The following is a 24,352-nucleotide window of genomic DNA, read 5'->3' on the forward strand; positions in this document are numbered from 1 at the left end:
TAACAGACAAGTGGGATTTTCATTGTCCATGAAATTAAACTTAAATGATTAGTTAAGACATCTGCAAAGGATACACAATTTAAAATGCTAATAGAGCAAAGAAATCTTAGAATTCAAGAAAAGAAGAAAAGATGACTTTTTTACTTATGCAAGTAAAAAAATCTGAATGTCTAAGGGACATAACTCAGCCATTTTTTGTTTACCTATATAAGTTAATAAAATTCACTTGTATAAGTATCCTACAAATTTACTTATATGTGTATATTTTTTTTACTTCTTCAAGTAAATAAAAATTACTTAAATAAGTAGTACCGCCAAAAGAAGGAGTTATTATTTTTATACGACCGCAAATTTTGAAAAAAATTTCGTCGTATATTGCTATCACGTTGGCGTCGTCGTCTGCGTCGTCGTCGTCCGAATACTTTTAGTTTTCGCACTCTAACTTTAGTAAAAGTGAATATAAATCTATAAAATTTTATCACAAGGTTTATGACCACAAAAGGAAGGTTGGTATTGATTTTGGGAGTTTTGGTCCCAACATTTTAGGAATTAGGGGCCAAAAAGGACCCAAATAAGCATTTTCTTGGTTTTCGCACTATAACTTTAGTTTAAGTTGATAGAAATCTATGAAATTTTGACACAAGGTTTATGACCTCAAAAGAAAGGTTGGGATTGATTTTGGGAGTTTGGGTCCCAACAGTTTAGGAATTAGGGGCCAAAAAGGGACCCAAATAAACATTTTCTTGGTTTTCGCACCATAACTTTAGTATAAGTAAATAGAAATCTATGAAATTTAAACACAAGGTTTATGACCATAAAAGGAAGGTTGGTAATGATTTTGGGAGTTTTGGTCCCAACAGTTTAGGAATAAGGGGCCCAAAAGGTCCAAAATTAAACTTTGTTTGATTTCATCAAAATTGAATAATTGGGGTTCTTTGATATGCCGAATCTAACTGTGTATGTAGATTTTTAACTTTTGGTCCCGTTTTCAAATTGGTCTACATTAAGGTCCAAAGGGTCCAAAATTAAACTTCGTTTGATTTTGACAAAAAATTAATCGGTTGGGTGCCTTGATATGCTGAATCTAAAAATGTACTTAGATTCTTGATTATCGGCCCAGTTTTCAAGTTGGTCCAAATCGGGGTCCAAAATTAAACTTTGTTTGATTTCATCAAAAATTGAATAAATGGGGTTCTTTGATATGCCAAATCTAACTGTGTATGTAGATTCCTCATTTTTGGTCTTGTTTTCAAATTGGTCTACATTAAAGTCCAAAGGGTCCAAAATTCAACTTAGTTTGATTTTAACAAAAATTGAAATCTTGGGGTTCTTTGATATGCTGAATCCAAACATGTACTTAGATTTTTGATTATGGGCCCAGTTTTCAAGTTGGTCCAAATCAGGATCTAAAATTATTATATTAAGATTTGTGCAATAGCAAGTCTTTTCAATTGCACAGTATTGCCCAATGGCAAGAAATATCTTATTGCAAAATATTGTGAAATAGCAATTTTGTTTTTAATTAGAGTTATCTTTCTTTGTCCAGAATAGTAAGCAAGAAATATCTAATTGTAAGAATTTTTTTTATTTGGAGTTATATCTTTCTTTGTCCAGAATCAAATAAAAAGAAAATTTCTTCAAACATTTTTTTTAGAGGATTAATATTCAACAGCATAGTGAATTGCTCTAAGAGAAAACAAAAATTTTAAGTTCATTAGAACACATTCATTCTGTGTCAGAAACCTATGCTGTGTCAACTATTTAATCACAATCCAAATTTAGAGCTGTATCCAGCTTGAATGTTGTGTCCATACTTGCCCCAACCGTTAAGGGTTCAACCTCTGCGGTCGTATAAAGCTACGCCCTGCCGAGCATCTGGTTTATTTTATGATAATACATAACATATAAAGGTTGAGGATGAACAAGGATGCGGCCACCTTCATTTGTGACTAAAACCATCTGAAAAGTGACATGTTTTGGCATATTTAGTAGATTTTTTCATATTTGAGCTTGAATCGGATCGTTTTTAATGACTACATCAGTTAAAATCTTTCATATAAACTAATTGATTCAAATAAAATAGACACTTAAATTTTGACTTACAGTAAGTGTTTAAAAAGTGGTCAAAATCTTTTTCAGATCAACCCGAAATTTGAGGCCAAAATGGATCCCTACTGGACCTACTCCTTTATTTAGAATTTCAGAGTATTTGCCTCTTATCTTGAAAACTATAAGAGATATATAGAAACTCACAGTTATCCTCAAAAATGATTGGTAGATAATATAAGAATGCCAAAAAGAGTGACAAAAATGTCGGTTATTGATTTGGGGATGTACGACGGGCTGTTACTAACAACAAAATGAAGGTCAAGTTCAATAATGACAATTTTGACTTTTACCGTTCAGGAGTTATGGTTCTTGAATGATTGAAAAATGGCATTTCCTGTCATGTCCGTGCATTTACACATGAACCGTTCAACCAAAGCTTCCCAAATTTTATTGTGTTGTTACTGATGACAAAATGGAGGTCAAGTTCAATATTGACGATTTTGACTTTTACTGTTCAGGAGTTATGATTCTTGAAAGATTGAAAAATGGGTTTTCCAGTCGTGTTCCTGCATTTACGCATGAACTGTTCAACTGAAGCTTTTCAAATTTTAATATGTTGTTACTGATGACAAAATGGAGGTCAAGTTCAATAATGTCGATTTTGAATTTGACTGTTCAGGAGTTATGATTCTTGAAAGATCGAAAAAAAATGGCTTTTCCATTCATATTGTTGCATTTACTCATGATTTTACCATTCAACCTAAGCTTTTCAAATTTTAATATGTTGATACTGATGACAAAATGGAGGTCAAATTTGATATTGACGATTTTCGCTTTCGCCGTTCATCAGTTATGGTTCTTGTGATATTGGCAGGACACAAATAAATGTTAATAAATCCGGTTTGCTGTCGTTGTGACAGCCTCTTGTTCATGTTTCGCATAGCTCCAGTTGAGTGACACACTCTTAAGAGCCTCCAGTTCGCCATGACATTGTCAGACTCTCAGCCTTATGAGTATTGATCAATATCCCCTTGCTATCTTCCGCCTTTTAATCTTAAAATACTGTTTTGTTCATTCATTGTCAACATGCATGACATGTCTAATTTGATATATCATGTATATATACATAATGTAATTCTATTTATTACAGAATGCACTCTTGGTACAGTTTTTTTGTTCTGTGTATTAGAATAAAACCAATATTTCAAACACAACAAATTACTCCTTCAATTGAAAAATGATTGATATTTAATGTAGTAACTCTTAACAAAACAGCCAATCACAGTGGGAAAAAAAATTATGTGTGTGAAAGAGGAAGAGAATATTTCATTCATACCTTTCTTATATTTCAGTTTTAAATAAACACAAAGTTAAACTACAAAAGAATTACAAGATGTTTGTCCATGGTGTTGACTCCAAAACAGACATAACTGACCACCTGTATTCGTCTGATGTTTTAAGTACTGAAGAAAAAGAGGAAATTTGTAATTCTTTACTCACTCAACATGAAAGTAATAGACTTTTATACAACAAATTGATTCGCAAAGGTGGAGATGCATACACACACCTTCTTGAAGCTGTAAGACACGGAAAATACCAGGATGTTGCTTCAGAAATGGAGAAGACAGAATTGTCAGATCAAGAAATACAATTGTGTCAAATTGGTAATTATAGCAGATTCTGATATTGTACCTGATTTACTTAGATGATTCCAATGTATATATCCTGATTTTTACATTATAATTATACAAATCTGACATTTTCTTATACATCAGAGCATATTGTGTGTATATCATGTATATATTTAGAGGCAGATGTAGGGGCACGGGACTAGCTGCCCCCTCTTTTGTGGGAAAAATTTGGTTGATGATTTCGGAAATCAATGAAGCATGACTGTAGTGGGCCTCCCTCTCAGGCAGTCAGTGCCCCTCTCATTAGGCCAAAAAAAAAAAAAAAAAGGTGTGTTTCCGGTCGCCCGACCGACCCTAATTTTTTGGCGCCGACCCTAACTTTTTTTCCCGGAAAAAAAAAAAAAAAAAATCCGGATTTTTTTCGTTTTTTTCCGGAAACGGTTTTTGTTTAGTGTAGCCTTTGAATGGCATCTTTTAAACGTTTGATTTCAAATAAAAATTTAATACAGTAAGCATTTGTGTGATACAGATTGAAGTCAAACAACGGCAACGGCATCAGTCAAAGTGTGTTATCAATAACAATCGATGAGTGTCCACACAGGAACGAGAAAAAAAGTATAATAGCCCCATTTTCTAATTCTACCACCTTTATTGATATATTCAATCAGTATCATGACTTTGGATTAAAGAACAATGAATTTACTGTGACTGGAAAAAACCATGAAATATCTCCCACATTGACAGTTGGGGAAGTTGTGCAGCTTTTTAATGTGAGGGACTTTAAATTCAAGTGTGTTGTTCCAGAATCTGACACTTTTGAACTTTTATCAAATATCTATTCATAACTATAATAGTCACTATTCATATCTTGTATACTTTATACAATGAACTGATGAAAATAACCTGAAAGAATAACAAACTGATTATAAAAATACACATAAAACAACCAAAGCAGGCCAGAAAAAAAATAAATAAAAAATACCTACCTACCGACCCTAATTTTTGGGGGCTTGCAACAGGAAACACACCTATATTTTTTTTTTGGCCTTATAGTCATCACATAATATGCCAAAACAAGTACACAATTCAAGGACAAAAAGACACATGTCATCATTATATGTTTAATTGTAAAGGGAATGATCTAATATTGAAAACAAACAGATTGCTAATTCAGAAAAGAGAGAGGAACTATTAAACAGCTGGTTTTTAATTAAATTGTTCTGAAAAATCAGTTTTTTTCAATAAAAAAAAGCCTGGAACCCCCTTATTTTATTTGATATTTCGAAGTTATTTTGAAAAGCAATCACCTCATTGAATTAAAAAAAAGTATTATTTGATGTTTCCTCAATAAAAAAAAATTTAGTTGCCCCAATATTACACTTATAAAATAACTGTGATTTTGTAAATGTATGGTCTCTAACTTCCAGTTTTCATACTAAACTTTGAAAGTTCATTGACTAAGAAGTCTTACAGAAGATTAAGAAAAATCTGCTGGCCAATATTTAGACACATTAACTGGTAATAGTAATTAGTTAAATTCTTTTTTAAATCTTCAATTTGATAAAATTATGGATAAAAAAGGACTTAAGATATAGATATTGTTTTTCTTTACCTTTATGATAAAATTATGTTGTACAATGTTGGGTTTCAGTTATAGAAATATTTAGACTATGAAACATCTGGGCAGTTTTTCTTGTTTTAGGAATGAAGACACTCAAAGACAGACATGAGACAAAAGGTAACCATATAATATAGTTCACTGAACTTCAGGCAAAACTGAAAGATGTATATATATAATCTGACATTGATGTTAATTGTCTTATAGCAGTTTTACCCTTAGTGTGATAATCTACAGCTATTTTTAGTCCCCTACGGACGGACGAAGTCTAAGGGCAAAAAGGTTTGCACTCCATCCGTCTGTCTTTCTGTATTCTCTGTCTGTCTTTCTGTATTCTCTGTCTGTCTGGTCTGTCTGTCTGTCCGTCAAATCAGTTTTCCAAGATATTGATTTGATAATTGGTATATAGTTTTATCACGACTAGTTACAGATCCAAGTTCGAATTTTGTTCAGGTCTGATGATTTTATGTAGAGTAATTATGGTCCTTGGAAAAAAATCACTTAAATAATCAGTATTTGTCTCGCCATGACAGAGTCAAAAAGAGAGACATAGGTATACATTTTCGCAGACGGCGACAGCGGCTTCAACAATGTTTTAGTTTGTGATTAGGTCACTGTGTATGGGGAACCACTAGTTGAAGGTCAATGCTATTTGGTATGCAGTTGTATAAGCCATTAATCATTGGCATATATATATATATATATCTCATTGCAATGGAGATTATTTGCCCCACCCCTTCAGTCATAGTCTATTGACTTTGAAACTTTTGCTTGGTTTACATGTATGAGTTTGTGATTAGATCAGTTTAAGATGAACCACTACTGTTAAGTCAATGATATTTGATTTTCAAATTTATTGGCACTTGCAAGTCTTATTGCCATCGAGATTAAAAAGCCCCACCATCTCATTGTGATTCCTGGATTTGGACACTTTTACATAGTTTACAAGTTAATGTTTGTGTTTAGGTTTGTTTAAAGGGAAGGACTTATGGTAAGTCGGTGGTATTTGGTATGCAGTTGTATTAGTATTGGCACATCTCATTTCCATTGAGATTGTTTAGCCATGTACCTTCAGTCATGGTTCATTGACTTTGAATGTTTGCATAACTTAAATGTTAAAGTATTGCTATGCTTATCATGTTTATTTCAACATTTCATTATCAAAATTACAAATTGTATAAGACGTAACTTAGCTCTGTGTTAACAGTTTATGTTCTTCTTGGTCATGCCTGAAGATATTGTTCTATAGTTTACACCATGACAACTAACAGATAAAGTTATCATTTTGTTCCAGTGCAATGAATTAATAACCGATATCTTTGGACTGTCAGTATTATATAGTAATGATCGATTTAGCAGGTTAGACATTTCAGTATGCTCTTTTAATATTAAGCCATGTATTTTTGGTGTAAGAAAAAACTTATTCAATATCTGGTAAGATTACCAATGAGAAAACTATCTACCAGAGACCAAATTGACGTAAACTTTAGCGAATTTAGATCAACATACAGCCTTTAACAATGAGCAAAATCCATACCTCAAAGTTAGCTATTTAAGGCACTGAAATGACAAATGTGAAACAATTTTAACAAGACAGCTACCAGTCGGATTAATTAATGACATATGATACATTGCAAATAATTACAATCAGTGAAATAAAGGCTCCTGACTTGGGGGATGAACATACATAATGTGGCGAGGTAAAAAATGTGTACCGGTGTTTAAACCCTCCCCTTACTTAGACAGTGATGTAACAGTACAACAAAAGAACAAACTATAAACATCAGTTTAAAGGGCTTGTCATCTTATTTCTATTAGCTCACCAGATCGATACAAAGCGCAAAAGACAATAAGTTCAAATCTGACATGTTCATGATTTTTTTTTAGATATTCTAATGAGTCACGATGAAGTTATACCTAAACATATACTTGGTAAGTTTATTGATGTAGAACATTGGAACTTTACTTAATCCTTTAGCAAGGCATCTTCAGTACATATAACTAGAAAATTCATACCTTTGGACCGATAAGGGCTCGTATCGAGGATACATGCACTTTATACTTTTCACTTTGTCTGTCTGACTATTAACTTTTTTAAATGCAATTATTCCTTAAGTATTGCTCAAAGATAGATACAAACAAATTGATCAATTGTTGTACATTATACATTGTCATGATTGTTATATGTAGACAGTTGATATATTAAATGCAAAATTTTGAGAAACATCTTTCAAGCTACTATTCAATTGATAAACAAGTATATTGTGCTATTCTCAATTGGTTCTGAGTGTCAAAATTATCTGTTGGCTGCCATTTTCAGTTTTCAAATTTGCTTCTTAAGTATGACTTGAAATTCTGCCTTATTTTCTGGTGTAACAATTCATTTGTTGGCCTCAATTTTAAAGAATAATACCAAAATATGTAAACATTCAAATTTCTTAGAAATAAAAAAAGGGCCTCGGTGGATAAGTGGTCTAAATAGTTCAAGTATTGTTTTATTAACCTGTCATCACTCAGGTTGTAAGTTTGAACCTTAAACCATGCAGATGTGCTGGACTATAATGTAACATGTCTAAATTGACTTGGATTGTCAGTTTTCCTGTTGAAGGTCAAATTTTTTTAGCACTCCAGTTTCCTCCAATAATAAAACCTGACCACCACAAAATATCCAAAAGTGCTGATAGAGGAGTTAAACTACTGATCAATTATCAAATTATTTTAAAAAATATAAAAAAGAAGATGTGGTATGATTGCCAATGAGACAACTCTCCATTAGAGACCAAATGACACACAAATGCAAAGCCCATACCACACAGTCAGCTGTAAACAAGGACCCGAAATGACAATGTAAAACAATTTAAACGAGAAAACTAATTGTCTTAATTTTTTACAAAAAAATGAACGAAAAACAAACATGTTACACATAAACAAACGACAACCACTGTATTACATGCTCCTGAGAGACTTAATAAAATTAACGGTACCAATTTTCTTGCACCAGATGCGCATTTCGACAATACATGTCTCTTCAGTTATGCTCGTGGCCAAAATATTTGAAATCCAAAGCTTATATAAAAAATGAAGAGCTATAATCCAAAAGGTCCAAAAAGTATAGCCAAATCAGTGAAAGGAACCAGAGCTTTGCATGAGGGAGATACATCCCTTAATTTGAAATAATTTCTAATATTTTGTAACAGCAAATTTTAACACAAAGAAATCCGTATTTTCATACTGGGCTGGTGATACCCTCGGGGACTAATAGTCCACCAGCAGAGGCATCGACCCAGTGGTAGTAATAAAATTAACGGTACCAATTTTCTTGCACCAGATGCGCATTTCGACAATACATGTCTCTTCAGTGATGCTCGTGGCCAAAATATTTGAAATCAAAAGCTTATATAAAAGATGAAGAGTTATAATCCAAAAGGTCCAAAAAGTATAGCCAAATCAGTGAAAGGAACCAGAGCTTTGCATGAGGGAGATACATTCCTTAATTTATAATAATTTCTAATATTTTGTAACAGCAAATTTTAACACAAAAAAATCTGTATTTTCATGCCAGTACCGAAGTACTGGCTACTGGGCTGGTGATACCCTCGGGGACTAATAGTCCACCAGCAGAGGAATCAACCCAGTGGTAGTAATAAAATTAACGGTACCAATTTTCTTGCACCAGATGCGCACTTAACTGATCAGATGGATAAAAATACAAATACTTCAAATACAAGTGGACTTGGCTGGGTACTTATACATCCAACCAACAAAAAGATACTAAGTACAGATCTGAGAGTACTCGCAGTTACTGACAGCTAGTTCAAAGCCAGTAGCAACTTATAAAAACAGACAATTGTAATATATAAACATGATAAAGGTAGAATATGATGTCATGAATTCATATTTGGTGTCAAAAAATGTTTTGTTTTCCTTCCATTTTCGCACTATCTGTTGTCTGCCATTTCACAATGGAATAATTTTTAGACTGATACAACAAAAATGTCGTTAGGCACTCAATATTATTTTAAGAATACGAAAAGAAGACGTTGTATGATTGCCAATAAGACAACTGTCCACAAGAGACCAAAATGACACAGACATTAACAACTAAAGGTTACCATACGGCCTTCAACAATGACCAAAGTCCATGCCGCATAGTCAGTTATAAAAGGCCCCGATATGACAATGTAAAACAATTTAAACGAGAAAACTAACGGCCTTATTTATATAAGAAATGAACGAAAAACACATATGTAACACATAAACAAATGACAATCACTGAATTACAGGCTCCTGACTTGACACAGACTCATACATAAATAATGTGGCGGGGTTAAACATGTTAGCGGGATCCCAACCCTCCCCAACCTAGCTGGGACAGTGGTATAATAGTACAACATAAGCTTTGCATGTAACATGAAATTAAACAAAAGGAAAATGATTCGCTTTTTGGCATCAGTATTTATCATTTATATCTATGACACAAAAAAATGTGCATGCAGTGTAAGTTTTCTAGTTTGTATTTATCAACTTTGTTTTAGGGGATCTGGGGCACTGACTTAATTGAAAACGCACAGAAAATAAGTGCTTTGGGATAATAAACTAGGCTCTTATTAATTTTATGACGAAAACTGAAAACGATCACACTGAGGTCACTTTGCATACGGAAAATATGTCAGGGGAATTGCTTCCTTCCCAATAAAAATAAAATTAACTTCTTCTAAATATGAATAAACTAACGAATTTTCTTCAGAAAAAAGTATATATACATCAGTTTCATAATGAAAACTATCCATTGAGTTATAAAAAAAACATATGCATTATTTTTTTTTGATTTGAGTTTTTTTGTGACTTTAAGTAAAGAAATTGTAACATTTTACTTGAAATTAATTTCAAACCACATTTCCTTGCATAGACCATGTAGACGAAAAAACCATTATCTTAAGTTTTAAAAATGTTTTATTGGAACACTGAATTAAACAAAATACATGAAATATGGTGCCTTAAAACAAAAAATAAACATGAACATGATGAAACTGGATGTCACATACTTTATATTTGTGTTATTACTCCTTAAAATTTGAACTTAATATATATCATGTATATAGTTAATTTATTGAATTTCATATTTTACAGAGCAGTTTGAAAAACGCTTGGAACAGTGGAAAAAGGATGATCAACAGTTTGTTAGCACTGAAGCAGAGAAACATGTAATGCAAAAAGTTTTGGCACAAAGTTCAGTAACACTGGTTGGAAATTCTGGCACTGGAAAAAGTTTTCTTTCTAAACACATTGCCCTCATGATGACGATACATGGCTATACTGTTATTCCATGCAGTAAACCAGAAGATATTGGAAAATGGTTTAAACATGGGCGGAAAACATTGTTTGTCTTTGATGATGTCTGTGGCAGATATACTCTTAATCAACAAATTTACACTGACTGGAAACAAAGTCTTGATCACATAAAATCTCTTCTTGTAGACAAATGTTGTAAAATCATCTCTACATGTAGATTGGAGGTTTACAAAGATGAACTATTTAGTAATCTCTCTATTTTCAAAATGTGTAACATCGATTTAAGTTCAGACGAATTCAAACTTAGTGCTGCTGAAAAAGTTGCTTTAGCTGAAGTGTACTTTAAAGAAAATACTGATGAAGTAAAGGAATTGTCCGAAAAATATGACTTTTTCCCTCTTTTATGTAGCTTATATCATAAACAGAACCTCCAGAAGAATGTTAGCGTTACCTCTTTTTTTAGCAATCCTTTTGAAGTTTTCAAAGATCAACTTGTACAAATGTATGGAGAAAGTGATGCTGGTAAGATGCAGTATTGTAGCTTAGTCCTTTGTGTAATGTTTAACAACACATTAACAGAAGAAAACTTGTCACCAAAAGATAAGAAGATAGGAGCAATGATAGAAGATTTACTAGAAGAATGTGAACTGAATAAAGGAACATCTATCAAACGTTTAAAGAAATCACTGGAAATACTTGAAGGTACCTATGTATTCAAGGAAGATAATAATTACAAAATAATCCATGATAAGTTGTTTGATTTCCTTGCCAAATACTTTGGGGAGAAGATGTTACAGATTTTTATTGATCATGCTAATACAGGTTTAATTAGAGAGAGATTTCTTTGGAAGATAACAGATAACATGGGCACAGAAATAGAGTTTGTAATAATGATAACTGATAAATATATAAATAGATATATAGATAGGTTACTCAAAGACTGGGAGAACGGTTATGTATACAGTGTATGTCACAACAGAAACATGAAGTCTACAACATTTACTGAAAACTTAGTAACTCATTTAAACCAACTTGATCTATCAAAGCAACAAGAACTTGTTTGTACTAAAGATATTCACAGTAAAGATATAGCACTAGGTGGAAGTTGTTATATGGGTACTATTGACCTTGTCAAATGGTTGATCAGTAGGAATAGTGATGTTAATTATTGTACAGAGAATGGTTGGTTTCCTTTATTATGGGCTAGTCAGGAAGGACATGTTGATGTTGTTAACGAACTGTTACAACGTTCAGCTGATGTTAATAAATGTAACAATAATGATGCATCACCTCTGTATATAGCAAGTCAGGAAGGATATGTTGATGTTGTTAAAGAACTGTTACAACATTCAGCTGATGTCAATAAGTGTAACAATAATGGTGCATCACCTCTGTCTATAGCAAGTCAGGAAGGACATGTTAATGTTGTTAAAGAACTGTTACAACATTCAGCTGATGTCAATAAGTGTACCAATGAGGATGCATCACCTCTGTCTATAGCAAGTCAGAATGGACATGTTGATGTTGTTAAAGAACTGTTACAACATTCAGCTGATGTCAATAAGTGTAACAATAATGATGCATCATCTCTGTATATAGCAAGTCAGAATGGACATGTTGATGTTGTTAAAGAACTGTTACAACATTCAGCTGATATCAATAAGTGTAACAATAACATATCACCTCTGAATATAGCAAGTCAGAATGGACATGTTGATGTTGTTAAAGAACTGTTACAACATTCAGCTGATGTTGACAAATGTTTTAATGATGGTACATCACCTCTGTCTATAGCAAGTCAGAATGGACATGTTGATGTTGTTAAAGAACTGTTACAACATTCAGCTGATGTCAATAAGTGTAAACATAATGGTACATCATCTCTGTTTATAGCCAGTCAGAATGGACATGTTGATGTTGTTAAAGAACTGTTACAACATTCAGCTGATGTCAATAAATGTATGAATGATGGCACCCCACCATTACAGATTGCTTGTTACAACAACATGATGGAGGTTGTACATGTACTTCTTCAGTGTCATGATGTTGATGTTGATCTCTGTGATGATGATGGATGTTCCTCACTTTATTGGGCAAGTAAAAATGGACATGTTAATGTTGTTAAAGAACTGTTAAAACATTCAGCTGATGTCAATAAGTGTGACTTTAGAGGTAAAAATTCTCTAAATGTAGCACAGGAGAAAGGACATATAGAAATAGAATCATTGTTAAAGGGAAAAGGATTAAATCAACTTTTATGTCAAAATGAGCAATTCAAGTGAGAGTGGCAAAGGATGTTTTTTTTTATTGTTAGAATTTGGACATGTTCATACATAAGATTTCATTTACTCAAATCCCTCATATAGCATGTTTAGCTGAAAATACTTTATAGTTTGAAGTATTGGCACTAGTCAATACATTGTACTTCTATTAACCAGTAGTTGGGTTTTTTGGGTTTTTCTTAATAGTATTGTTAGGTTCCTGTCTATATCAATAAATTTCTTTTTATGCAAATATACAAATCGTGTCTTTCCGAATAATTCGAATGATTTTTGACTTGTTTTTTTTCAATAAAACAAAATAAGCAAATTATTTGGAATTGAATGCATTTAAAGATTGACCAGCAGTATGCAAAGTAGGTACGCACCCTCTAAAAACAGAGATGGATGGATATGAAAAAGAAAAACAATTATATAGATAATAACAAAGGTTATTTGGATAAATTTGAAAATGAAAAAAAACAATGTTTTCGTGAATGTCCTCATTATAATCTCTTGGAAAAAATAATTCTATAATATTGTAAAATTGTAATTTTTTTTAACCCAAATGCAAATTTCAAATGGACTTGTAATTCAATAAAACCTAGTGGTTTTAAAAATTATTGATTTTTTTTTAAATACACACAAATATATATAAATACTTTTAAAATATCTTGAACATAAAAAGTAGAAGGTTCACACTGCCTTTTTTAGTTTAACATCTGAGTTCAAATCTCCATGACTATAAGTACTAGAATCAATAGTGCTGAAAGTGGCGTTAAACTCCAATCAATCAAATCATATGACATATCTCCATTATTATAATTAGTAGTATCAAAAGTGCTGACAGTGGTGTTAAACATCAATCAATCAAATCATATCTCCATGACTATAAGTATTAGTACCAAAAGCGCTCAAAGTGGCTTCATACACTAACCAATCAAATCAGAGCATATCTTCATGACTATAGGTACTAGTATCAATAGTGCTGAAAGTGGCGTTAAACACCAATCAATTAAATCATACCATACCTCCATGACTAGTAAGTATTATTACCAAAAGCGCTCAAAGTAGCTTCATACACTAACCAATCAAATCAGAGCATATCTCAATGACTAGTATAGGTACTAGTATCAATATTACTGAAAGTGGCGTTAAACACCAACCAATCACATCAATTCATTACTCCATGACTATAAGTAATGGGATCAATGGTGCTGACAGTGGTGTTAAACACCAATCTACCAAATCATACCTCCATGACTATAAGTAATAGTATCATTTTTACCTGAAGATGATACATAATGAGAAGTAGGTTACTATAACTGTAAAGGTCAAAATTAGAGAAAAAGTAGTTCTATCTGACATATATTTTATTATCAATGTACAATTAATTAATGTACTTTAATTTCAGAGCTTAGATCCAACTGTCATTATGTAGTCCTTTGTTATGTTATACTGGTAAATGGAATTTTTTTTTATTCATGTTATATCGATGGTCAAGTATTTAAATGTTTCATGTTAAACTACCCATATAAGGCCGTGTTCACACCAAACGGCTACGCCGTGTACAGTAAACATGTTTACATTTGGTGTAATGTACTCTACACTAGTTTTATATAAGATTTGTCCACATCTATACACCTTGTTTAGTTACCGGTACACAAGATGTGTTCACGCTTGTAAACTATATATGTCATTGAAATGTTCATTACGTAGAACCGAACTCAAATTTTTGAACAAGTTTTCTAACAGTAAGGGAACGACCATGACTTTTAAAAAAAAGGGGGATGGATTTTTCCACAATTTGGGTCATACAGATGATTAGAATGAAAAAAAAGTCTGATTCCAAAGTTTCCCCATACATTATAGTGTTAAATATTTAATTGGTACCATCGAAAAAATTGAATTTTAACTTTCGCGCGAGAAAAAATTCCGACTCAGACTCCCCCTTTTTTTTTAAAAGTAAATTGGTTGCTCATTTAAGAAAGTCATTTTGGATGATTTGCAGTAGTTTAAAGATGTCTCGACTACGCATTAAAAATGTTGGCTGCATCAGCGTGCTTATAGACAAAGAAAAAGAATTGTGATGTTAAGGATCGCTACATTTCTATCTTTCCTGTTTGTTTCAAATGGTATTGTTTCTACAAGTTGTTTTTTTTTTTGGCAAAAGGAGAGGGTGATACTTTTTTTATTTCTAATTGTATTTTAACAGATCTTAGATTCTACACATACAAACAATTAACCTCACCCTTTTTCAGTAATGCATTTATGAGTGAATCGTTGTTTGAGTAAAGACCAGTGGCAGATATTTCTGTCAGTGTGTACGTCTAGTCGAGTCCGGAAGATCTTTTCTAAGGAATTATGTGTTCAGCAATGAAGATGAATGAGTTTTGATTAGGGGTTAATAAGGCTCCGTAAAGTGATTTTATAACAAATAAATATATCAAGTTTAGACAAATATTTCTGTAAAGAACTTAATTAATAAGTGTTACAAGTATCAATTTTATATAAATATTATTTCTTTTTTACATATAACTAAAAATTACAGTTCGGAATGTCTAGTTTTGTGTACACTGACTCTACACAAGGCCTACGTCGACTATCGACTGCATGTAGACAAAACATGATTTAAACTACATGTAAACATTGAGTGTTATCAATGGGAACGTAATTATGTTTAGTTTATGTGTGAGTTACACTAACACAACACCGAGTTTAGGTCAAAGTGAACATGGCCTAAGTCTAAGATACATGTATCAATGAATTTGAATTTTCATAATGATTTCTAGTAGAGGTATATCTTGTTATTGTTAGTAATAGAACATGTATATTTATATCTGTTAGGATAGTTTCAGTAAGTTCATTTAAAAGCAATATTATATCAGTTGTAGCTACTTAATATACTTACACATTTCTGTAGGTATATACTATACATTTATATAAGAAATATATTAAAGTAGAATGTTCAAAAGAAGGACCAAAAAAATATGTATGATGCAAATATAGAAAAAAATATTTTAACATGCATACAGATATTCTAAATTTTATTGTTTGAGAATGGAAATTTTGTAAAAATTTATATAAATAAACAACAAAAAGAAGGGAAAAAGGAAATAAAGATAATATTCTGATATACATGTAGATGACAGGCTTTGACAATTTTAATGTATTTTAGACCAATAGATGTATAAACATGTATATTTTTATTGCATACTGTTTTTTTTTTTTCTGCTTTAGAATATTTTTATGAGCGTTATAATGACTTACTGTATCTAAAGGTGAAAAAGAAAAGACTTTGAAGTTTTCTATATTTTTACCTCTAAAGAAACAAAAGACACATAAGTCTCATAAATAAAGTATATGTGTATCGGGTTTGCTTATTGTTGAAGGCCGTACGGTAGTCTATAGTTGTAAATGTCTGTGTCATTTTGGTCTCTTGTGGAGAGTTGTCTCATTGGCAAACATACCACATCTTCTTTTTTTATGTATAGTACATGTTTTTTTAAATCTATATATTTACCAAAATGATTTATTCCATTTGGTCATATTTTGGAATAATGATTTAAATGAGAATTCAATACTAGTAGACAAGTAACTGAAATAACTGAAATGTTTATTTATTTTGACACATTCTAAGAAATTATCAAAGCAAAACAAAAATAAATAGACATTTATAGTATATTGTCTTTGAAGTGTGATCATCTATAAAGTATTGTATTATTGTATTACTGTATTTGGAGTCTTTAAAGAACAGTGGATCATGATTATGTGATTATATTCTCAATAGAAGATGGATCTTTCATACACTGTAAATGAACTACAGCCTCAATAAACCAAATGATTTCTTACTTTTTGAAGTGGAACACGTACTATATAGATATTATATACTATTGTAGTTTATCATACTTACTTAATATACTTTCTAATAAACTTATAAACGTATGACTAATTGTATTTTTTGGACAGATCAAGTTTGAATTTTGATGTCGTCACTTTAATCATTCTCGAGGTATGCCCCTTTATAAATGGAAAACATGCTATAAAGAATCATTCCCTTCTCTAACCTTAGTTGCCTCAACTAAATGTTAAGAAACTTATACACAATGCGTTATACAACAAAACAACTATCAAGGTGCATGTTTGTGACGTCACGTCAATCATTATCGAGTTAAGATCCTTTATCAATGGAAAAAAATAAGAAACGGCAATTATAATTAAAACAAGAGGGAACAGCAATTACAATTAAAACAAGAGGGAACGGCAAATACAATAAAAACGAGAGGGAACGACAATTACAGTTAAAACAAGAGGGAACGGCAATTACAGTTAAACCAAGATGAAACGGAAATTACAATTACAACAAAAGGGAACGGCAATTACAATTAAAACAAGAGGGTACGCCAATTAAAGTTAAAACAAGATGGAACGACAATTACAGTTAAACAAAGGGAAACGACAATCACAGTTGAAACAAGAGGAAACGGCAATTACAATTAAAACAAGAGGAAATGGCAATTACAATTTAAACAAGAGAGAACGGCAATCACAATTAAAGCAAGAGGGAACGGCATTTACAATTATAACAAGAGGGAACGGCAATTACAATAAAAACAAGAGGGAACGGCAATTACAGTAAAACCAAGAGGAAACGGCAATTGCAATTAAAACAAGAGGGAACTGCAATTACAATTGAACAAGACGGAACTGCAATTACAATAAAAACAAGAGGGAACGGCAATTACAATTAAAACAAGAGGGAACAGCAATTACAATTAAAACAATAGGGGACGCCAATTAAAGTTAAAACAAGAGGGAACGGCATTTACAATAAAAACAAGAGGGAACGGCAATTACAATTAAAACAAGACGAAACTGCAATTACAATAAAAACAAGAGGGAACGGCAATTACAGTTAAACCAAGATGAAACGGAAATTACAATTCAAACAAAAGGGAACGGCAATAACAATTAAAACAAGAGGGAACGCCAATCAAAGTTAAAACAAGAGGGAACGAAAATTACAGTTAAACCAAGAAGAAACGGCAACAACAGTTAAACAAGAGGAAACGACAATCACAGTTGAAACAAGAGGAAACGGCAATTACAATTAAAACAAGAGGAAATGGCAATGACAATTAAAACAAGAGAGAACGGCAATAACAATTAAAGCAAGAGGGAACGGCAGTTACAATTTAAACAAGAGGGAACGGCGATTACATTCAAAACAAGAGGGAACAGCAATTACAGTAAAACCAAGAGGAAACGGCAATTGCAATTAAAACAAGAGGGAACGACAATTACAAATAAAAAAAGAGGGAACGACAATTGCAGTTAAACTAAGAGGAAACGGCAATTACAATTAAAACAAAAAGGAACGCCATTTACAGTTAAAACAAGAGGGAAGGACAATTACAGTTAAACCAAGAGGAAACGGCAATGACAGTTTAACAGGAGGAAACGACAATCACAGTTGAAACAAGAGGGAATGGCAATAACAATTAAAACAAGAGGGCACGACAATTAAAATTAAAACAAGAGGGAAGGCCAATTACAATTAAAACAAGACGAAACAGCAATTTCAATTAAAACAAGAGAGAACGGCAATTACAATAAAAACAAGAGGGAACGGCAATTACAGTTAAAACAAAAGGGAACGACAATTTCAGTTAAACCAAGAGTAAATGGCTATTACAATTAAAACAAGAGGGAACGGCAATTTCAATTAAAACGGCAATCAAAATAGCCTTTGTATTGGGTTTATATGAACATCAAGGTTATGTAATGTATGTAATATAAGCTGTTGTTTGTATGAAAGTCCTTATTAACATGTCCCTACCATACATTGGTCGGCATTTATGGTTATGTTTTTTTCCAACTTTTTATCGCACGAACTTTGTGATTGGATTTTACGAAAAATTGAGGCGAAAGACTCCCATTTTTTATTTTATCATTGGGTAGATTTAGGAGAACAAAAAGGTATCACTCAAAGGCATTGAAATTCTAGTTTAATCCAAATGTTGGGGGGAAATGCGACATGTACACCACCCTTTTTGCAATATTTTACGGGAAATAAATGCAGAATGTTACCATGGATACACATGAAATGAATTAATTGTTTGACTTTTGCAAATCGAATCTATGGAAGATACTGATTACATACATATGCACATGTACAACATAAACAGTCAGGTTAATGTATTAGAAATCCAGGAAAAGGAGATGATAAAACAAGTTGTGGCTCATTTTTAATTTTATTTTCTAACGGTGGAGTGCTACCTTATGGCACATCAGAAAGCACAGAAATGCACTTTTTAAGAAAAAAAATACCACAAATCTTTAGTCTGTTATATTCTTGTTTTAGTTCTGAAGGTAAAAAATCTGCTAGGAATGCAATTTATGTTTATTTTATTGTTTACTGTCCTTAGCAACCAAATCTACACATTTTGACACTTAGCTATGTTGCGGTCTTAAATTTGTACTCCATTAGCTTTGCCCTTGCAACCAAAGATTACTTACATTTAATGATGCCAGTATGGCTAGAAATGTATACCCTGCTTGAGAGCTTCTAAACCAAGGTTAGGTATGCTATTTAGAGCAAAATTTACCTATAGGTACTTTCAAATGCCTAAAAATTGTACAATTTGTCCTCTTTTAAGGTGATTTTATGATTTTAAATAAGATAAAGTGAAAATTTTTAGAAATTTACCCCAAAAATGAGACAGACTTGAAGTTTTTCACTATGATCCAGCATTTATTTTAAAATCACTTTTTGTCGCGTTTCAACATCAACTGCTAACCTTCATAAAATCTTTATAACTAAACCAATTTTAAAAACTAAGGTACCATTTTCATCGTTAAAGCTGGTAGAACACAGAAAATATAATTAATATTGAGACAGGAGGGGAAAATTTGCATCTAAAGGTAGCACTCACCAGTTATAAGTGTGTAGTTTCGCATTTTGGCCCCTGTGGATTTTTCAAATATGAGAGGTAGTGTGCAATATAATTCATTTTTGGATAGCTGAGAATTAAGATAGCCTTTGTATTGGGTTTTTATGAACATCACAGTTATGTAATGTATGTAATATCGGCTGTTTTATGTATGACAGTCCGTATTTGCATGTCCCTACCATACATTGGTAATGTTTTTTTCCAACTTTTTATCGCACGAACTTTGTGATTGGATTTTACAAAAAAATGAGGCGAAAGACACCCATTTTTTTTTTATCATTAGGAAGATTTAGGAAAACAGTTTCTAAAAACGTATCACTCAAAGGCATTAAAATTCTAGTTTAATCCAAATTTTAGAGGGAAATGTGACATGTTCACCCCCCTTTTTGCAATATTTTATGGGAAATAAATGCAGAATGTTGCCATGGATACACATACAATGAATTAATTTTCGCCCTTTTAACTTTTGCAAATCGAATCTATGGAAGATACTGATTACATACATATGCATATGTACAACACAAACAGTCAGGTTAATGTATTAGAAATCCAGGAAAACAAGATGATAAAACATTTAGTGGCTCATTTTTAATTTTATTTTCTAACTGTGGAGTGCTACCTAAACCAAGAGGAAAAGGTAATTACAGTTGAACAAGAGGAAACGACAATCACAGTTAAAACCAGAGGAAACGGCAATTACAATTGAAACAAGGGGAAACGGCAATCACAATTGAAACAAGAGGAAACGACAATCACAATTGAAACAAGAGGAAACGGCAATTACAATTAAAACAGGAGGAAACGACAATTACAATTAAACAAGAGGAAACGGCAATTACAATTAAACAAGAGGAAACGGCAATTACAATTAAACAAGAGGAAACGGCAATTACAATTAAAACAGGAGGAAACGACAATTACAGTTGAAACAAGAGGAAACGGCAACTACAGTTAAAACAAGAGGGAACGGCAACTACAGTTAAAACAAGAGGGAACGGCAATCACAGTTAAAATAAGAGGGAACGGCAGTTACAGTTAGACAAGAGGAAACGGCAATTACAGTCAAAATAAGAGGGAACGGCAATTACAGTTAGACAAGAGGAAACGGCAATTACAGTTAAAACAAGAGGGAACGGCAATTACAGTTAAAATAAGAGGGAACGGCAATTACAGTTAGACAAGAGGAAACGGCAATTACAGTTAAAACAAGAGGAAACGGTAATTACAGTTAAACCAAGAGGAAACGGCAATTACAATTAAAACCAGAGGGAACGGCAATTACGATTAAAACAAGAGGGAACAGCAATTACAGTTAAAACAGGAGGGAACGGCAATAACAGTTAAACCAAAAGGAAACGGCAATTGTAATTAAAACAATCAATGATAATTACAATTAAAACAAGAGGGAACGGCAATTACAATTAAACCAAGAGGGAACGGCAATTACAGTTAAAACACTAGAAAACGGCAATTACAGTTAAGGTAGCACTCCACAGTTAGGTGTGTAGTTTCTCATTTTGGACCCTGTGGATTTTTCAAATATGAGAGCTAGTGTGCAATAGAATTCATTTTTGGATAGCTGAGTATTAAAATAGCCCTTGTATTGGGTTTATATTAAAATCAAGGTTATGTAATGTATGTAATAAAGACTTTTTTGTATGATAGTCCTTATTTGCATGTCCCTGCCATACATCGGTCCGGCATTTATGGTAATGTTTTTTTCCAACTTTTTATCGCACGAACTTTGTGATTGGATTTTACGAAAAAATGAGGCGAAAGACACCCATTTTTTATTTGATCATTAGGAAGATTTAGGAAAACAGTTTATAAAAAGGTATCACTCAAAGGCATTGAAATTCTAGTTTAATCCAATTTTTGGGGGAAATGTAACATGTTCACCCCCCTTTTTGCAATATGTTATGGGAAATAAATGCAGAATGTTGCCATTGATACACATAAAATGAATTAATTTTCACCCTTTAACTTTTGCAAATCGAATCTATGGAAGATACTGATTACATACATATGCACATTTACAACACAAACAGTCAGGTTAATGTATTAGAAACCCAGGGAAACAAGATGATAAAACATTTTGTGGATCATTTTTAAATTAATTTTCTAACTGTGGAGTGCTATCTAAACCAAGAGGAAAAGGTAATTACAGTTAAACAACAGGAAACGACAATCACAGTTGAAACTTCAGGAAACGGCAATTACAATTAAAACAAGAGGGAATGGCATTTACAGTTAGACAAGAGGAAATCGCAATTACAGTTAAAACAAGAGGAAACGGTAATTACAGTTAAACCAAGAGGAAACGGCAATTACAATTAAACAAGAGGAAACGGCAATTACAATTAAAACAGGAGGAAACGACAATTACAGTTGAGACAAGAGGAAACGGCAACTACAGTTAAAACAAGAGGGAACGGCAACTACAGTTAAAACAAGAGGGAACGGCAATCACAGTTAAAATAAGAGGGAACGGCAGTTACAGTTAGACAAGAGGAAACGGTAATTACAGTTAAAATAAGAGGGAACGGCAATTACAGTTAGACAAGGGGAAACGGCAATTACCGTTAAAACAAGAGGGAACGGCAATTACAGTTAAAAAAGAGGAAACGACAATTACAGTTAAAATAAAAGGGAACGGCAATTACAGTTAAAACAAGAGGGAACGGCAATTACAGTTAAAACAAGAGGAAACGGCAACTACAGTTAAAACAAGAGGGAACGGCAACTACAGTTAAAACAAGAGGGAACGGCAATCACAGTTAAAATAAGAGGGAACGGCAGTTACAGTTAGACAAGAGGAAACGACAATTACAGTTAAAATAAGAGGGAACGGCAATTACAGTTAAAACAAGAGGGAACGGCAATTACAGTTAAAATAAGAGGAAACGGCAACTACAGTTAAAACAAGAGGGAACGGCAACTACAGTTAAAACAAGAGGGAACGGCAATCACAGTTAAAATAAGACGGAAAGGCAGTTACAGTTAGACAAGAGGAAACGGCAATTACAGTTAAAATTAGAGGGAACGGCAATTACAGTTAGACAAGAGGAAACGGCAATTACAGTTAAAACAAGAGGAAACGGTAATTACAATTAAAACAAGAGAAAACGACAATTACAATTAAAACAAGAGAAAACGACAATTACAATTAAAACAAGAGGAAACGGCAATTACAATTAAACAAGAGGAAAAGGCAATTACAATTAAAACAAGAGGAAACGACAATTACAGTTGAAACAAGAGGAAACGGCAACTACAGTTAAAACAAGAGGGAACGGCAATCACAGTTAAAATAAGAGGGAACGGCAGTTACAGTTAGACAAGGGGAAACGGCAATTACAGTTAAAATAAGAGGGAACGGCAATTACAGTTAGACAAGAGGAAACGGCAATTACAGTTAAAACAAGAGGGAACGGCAATTGCAGTTAAAATAAGAGGGAACGGCAATTACAGTTAGACAAGAGGAAACGGCAATTACAGTTAAAATAAGAGGGAACGGCAATTACAGTTAGACAAGAGGAAACGGCAATTACAGTTAAAACAAGAGGGAACGGCAATTACAGTTAAAATAAGAGGGAACGGCAATTACAGTTAGACAAGAGGAAACGGCAATTACAATTAAAACAAGAGGGAACGGCATTTACAGTTAGACAAGAGGAAACGGCAATTACAGTTAAAACAAGAGGAAACGGTAATTACAGTTAAACCAAGAGGACACGGCAATTACAATTAAACAAGAGGAAACGGCAATTACAATTAAAACAGGAGGAAACGACAATTACAGTTGAGACAAGAGGAAACGGCAACTACAGTTAAAACAAGAGGGAACGGCAACTACAGTTAAAACAAGAGGGAACGGCAATCACAGTTAAAATAAGAGGAAACGGCAGTTACAGTTAGACAAGAGGAAACGGCAATTACAGTTAAAATAAGAGGGAACGGCAATTACAGTTAGACAAGGGGAAACGGCAATTACCGTTAAAACAAGAGGGAACGGCAATTACAGTTAAACAAGAGGAAACGACAATTACAGTTAAAAAATTAAAGGGAACGGCAATTACAGTTAAAACAAGAGGGAACGGCAATTACAGTTAAAACAAGAGGAAACGGCAACTACTGTTAAAACAAGAGGGAACGGCAACTACAGTTAAAACAAGAGGGAACGGCAATCACAGTTAAAATAAGAGGGAACGGCAGTTACAGTTAGACAAGAGGAAACGGCAATTACAGTTAAAATAAGAGGGAACGGCAATTCCAGTTAGACAAGAGGAAACGGCAATTACAGTTAAAACAAAAGGGACCGGCAATTACAGTTAAACAAGAGGAAACGACAATTACAGTTAAAATAAGAGGGAACGGCAATTACAGTTAAAACAAGAGGGAACGGCAATTACAGTTAAAATAAGAGGAAACGGCAACTACAGTTAAAACAAGAGGGAACGGCAACTAAAGTTAAAACAAGAGGGAACGGCAATCACAGTTAAAATAAGAGGGAACGGCAGTTACAGTTAGACAAGAGGAAACAGCAATTAC

At 32.9% G+C, this 24,352-nt stretch overlaps 1 protein-coding gene across 1 annotated transcript in view; it reads left to right on the forward strand.

Moving 5' to 3' along the window:
- LOC134727781 (uncharacterized) overlaps window positions 1-12,872 on the forward strand; it is a 53,586-nt gene extending 40,714 nt beyond the window's left edge. The window contains exons 6-9 of the mRNA XM_063592168.1: window positions 3,402-3,713; window positions 7,186-7,230; window positions 10,429-12,311; window positions 12,579-12,872. Of these exons, the coding sequence (XP_063448238.1) occupies window positions 3,402-3,713; window positions 7,186-7,230; window positions 10,429-12,311; window positions 12,579-12,872 (2,534 nt within the window). The remainder of the gene's footprint in view (window positions 1-3,401; window positions 3,714-7,185; window positions 7,231-10,428; window positions 12,312-12,578) is intronic.
- The last annotated feature ends 11,480 nt before the right edge of the window (window positions 12,873-24,352 follow it).

This window comes from Mytilus trossulus, chromosome 8 (assembly GCF_036588685.1).
Source record: "Mytilus trossulus isolate FHL-02 chromosome 8, PNRI_Mtr1.1.1.hap1, whole genome shotgun sequence".
Classification (NCBI taxonomy): domain Eukaryota; kingdom Metazoa; phylum Mollusca; class Bivalvia; order Mytilida; family Mytilidae; genus Mytilus; species Mytilus trossulus.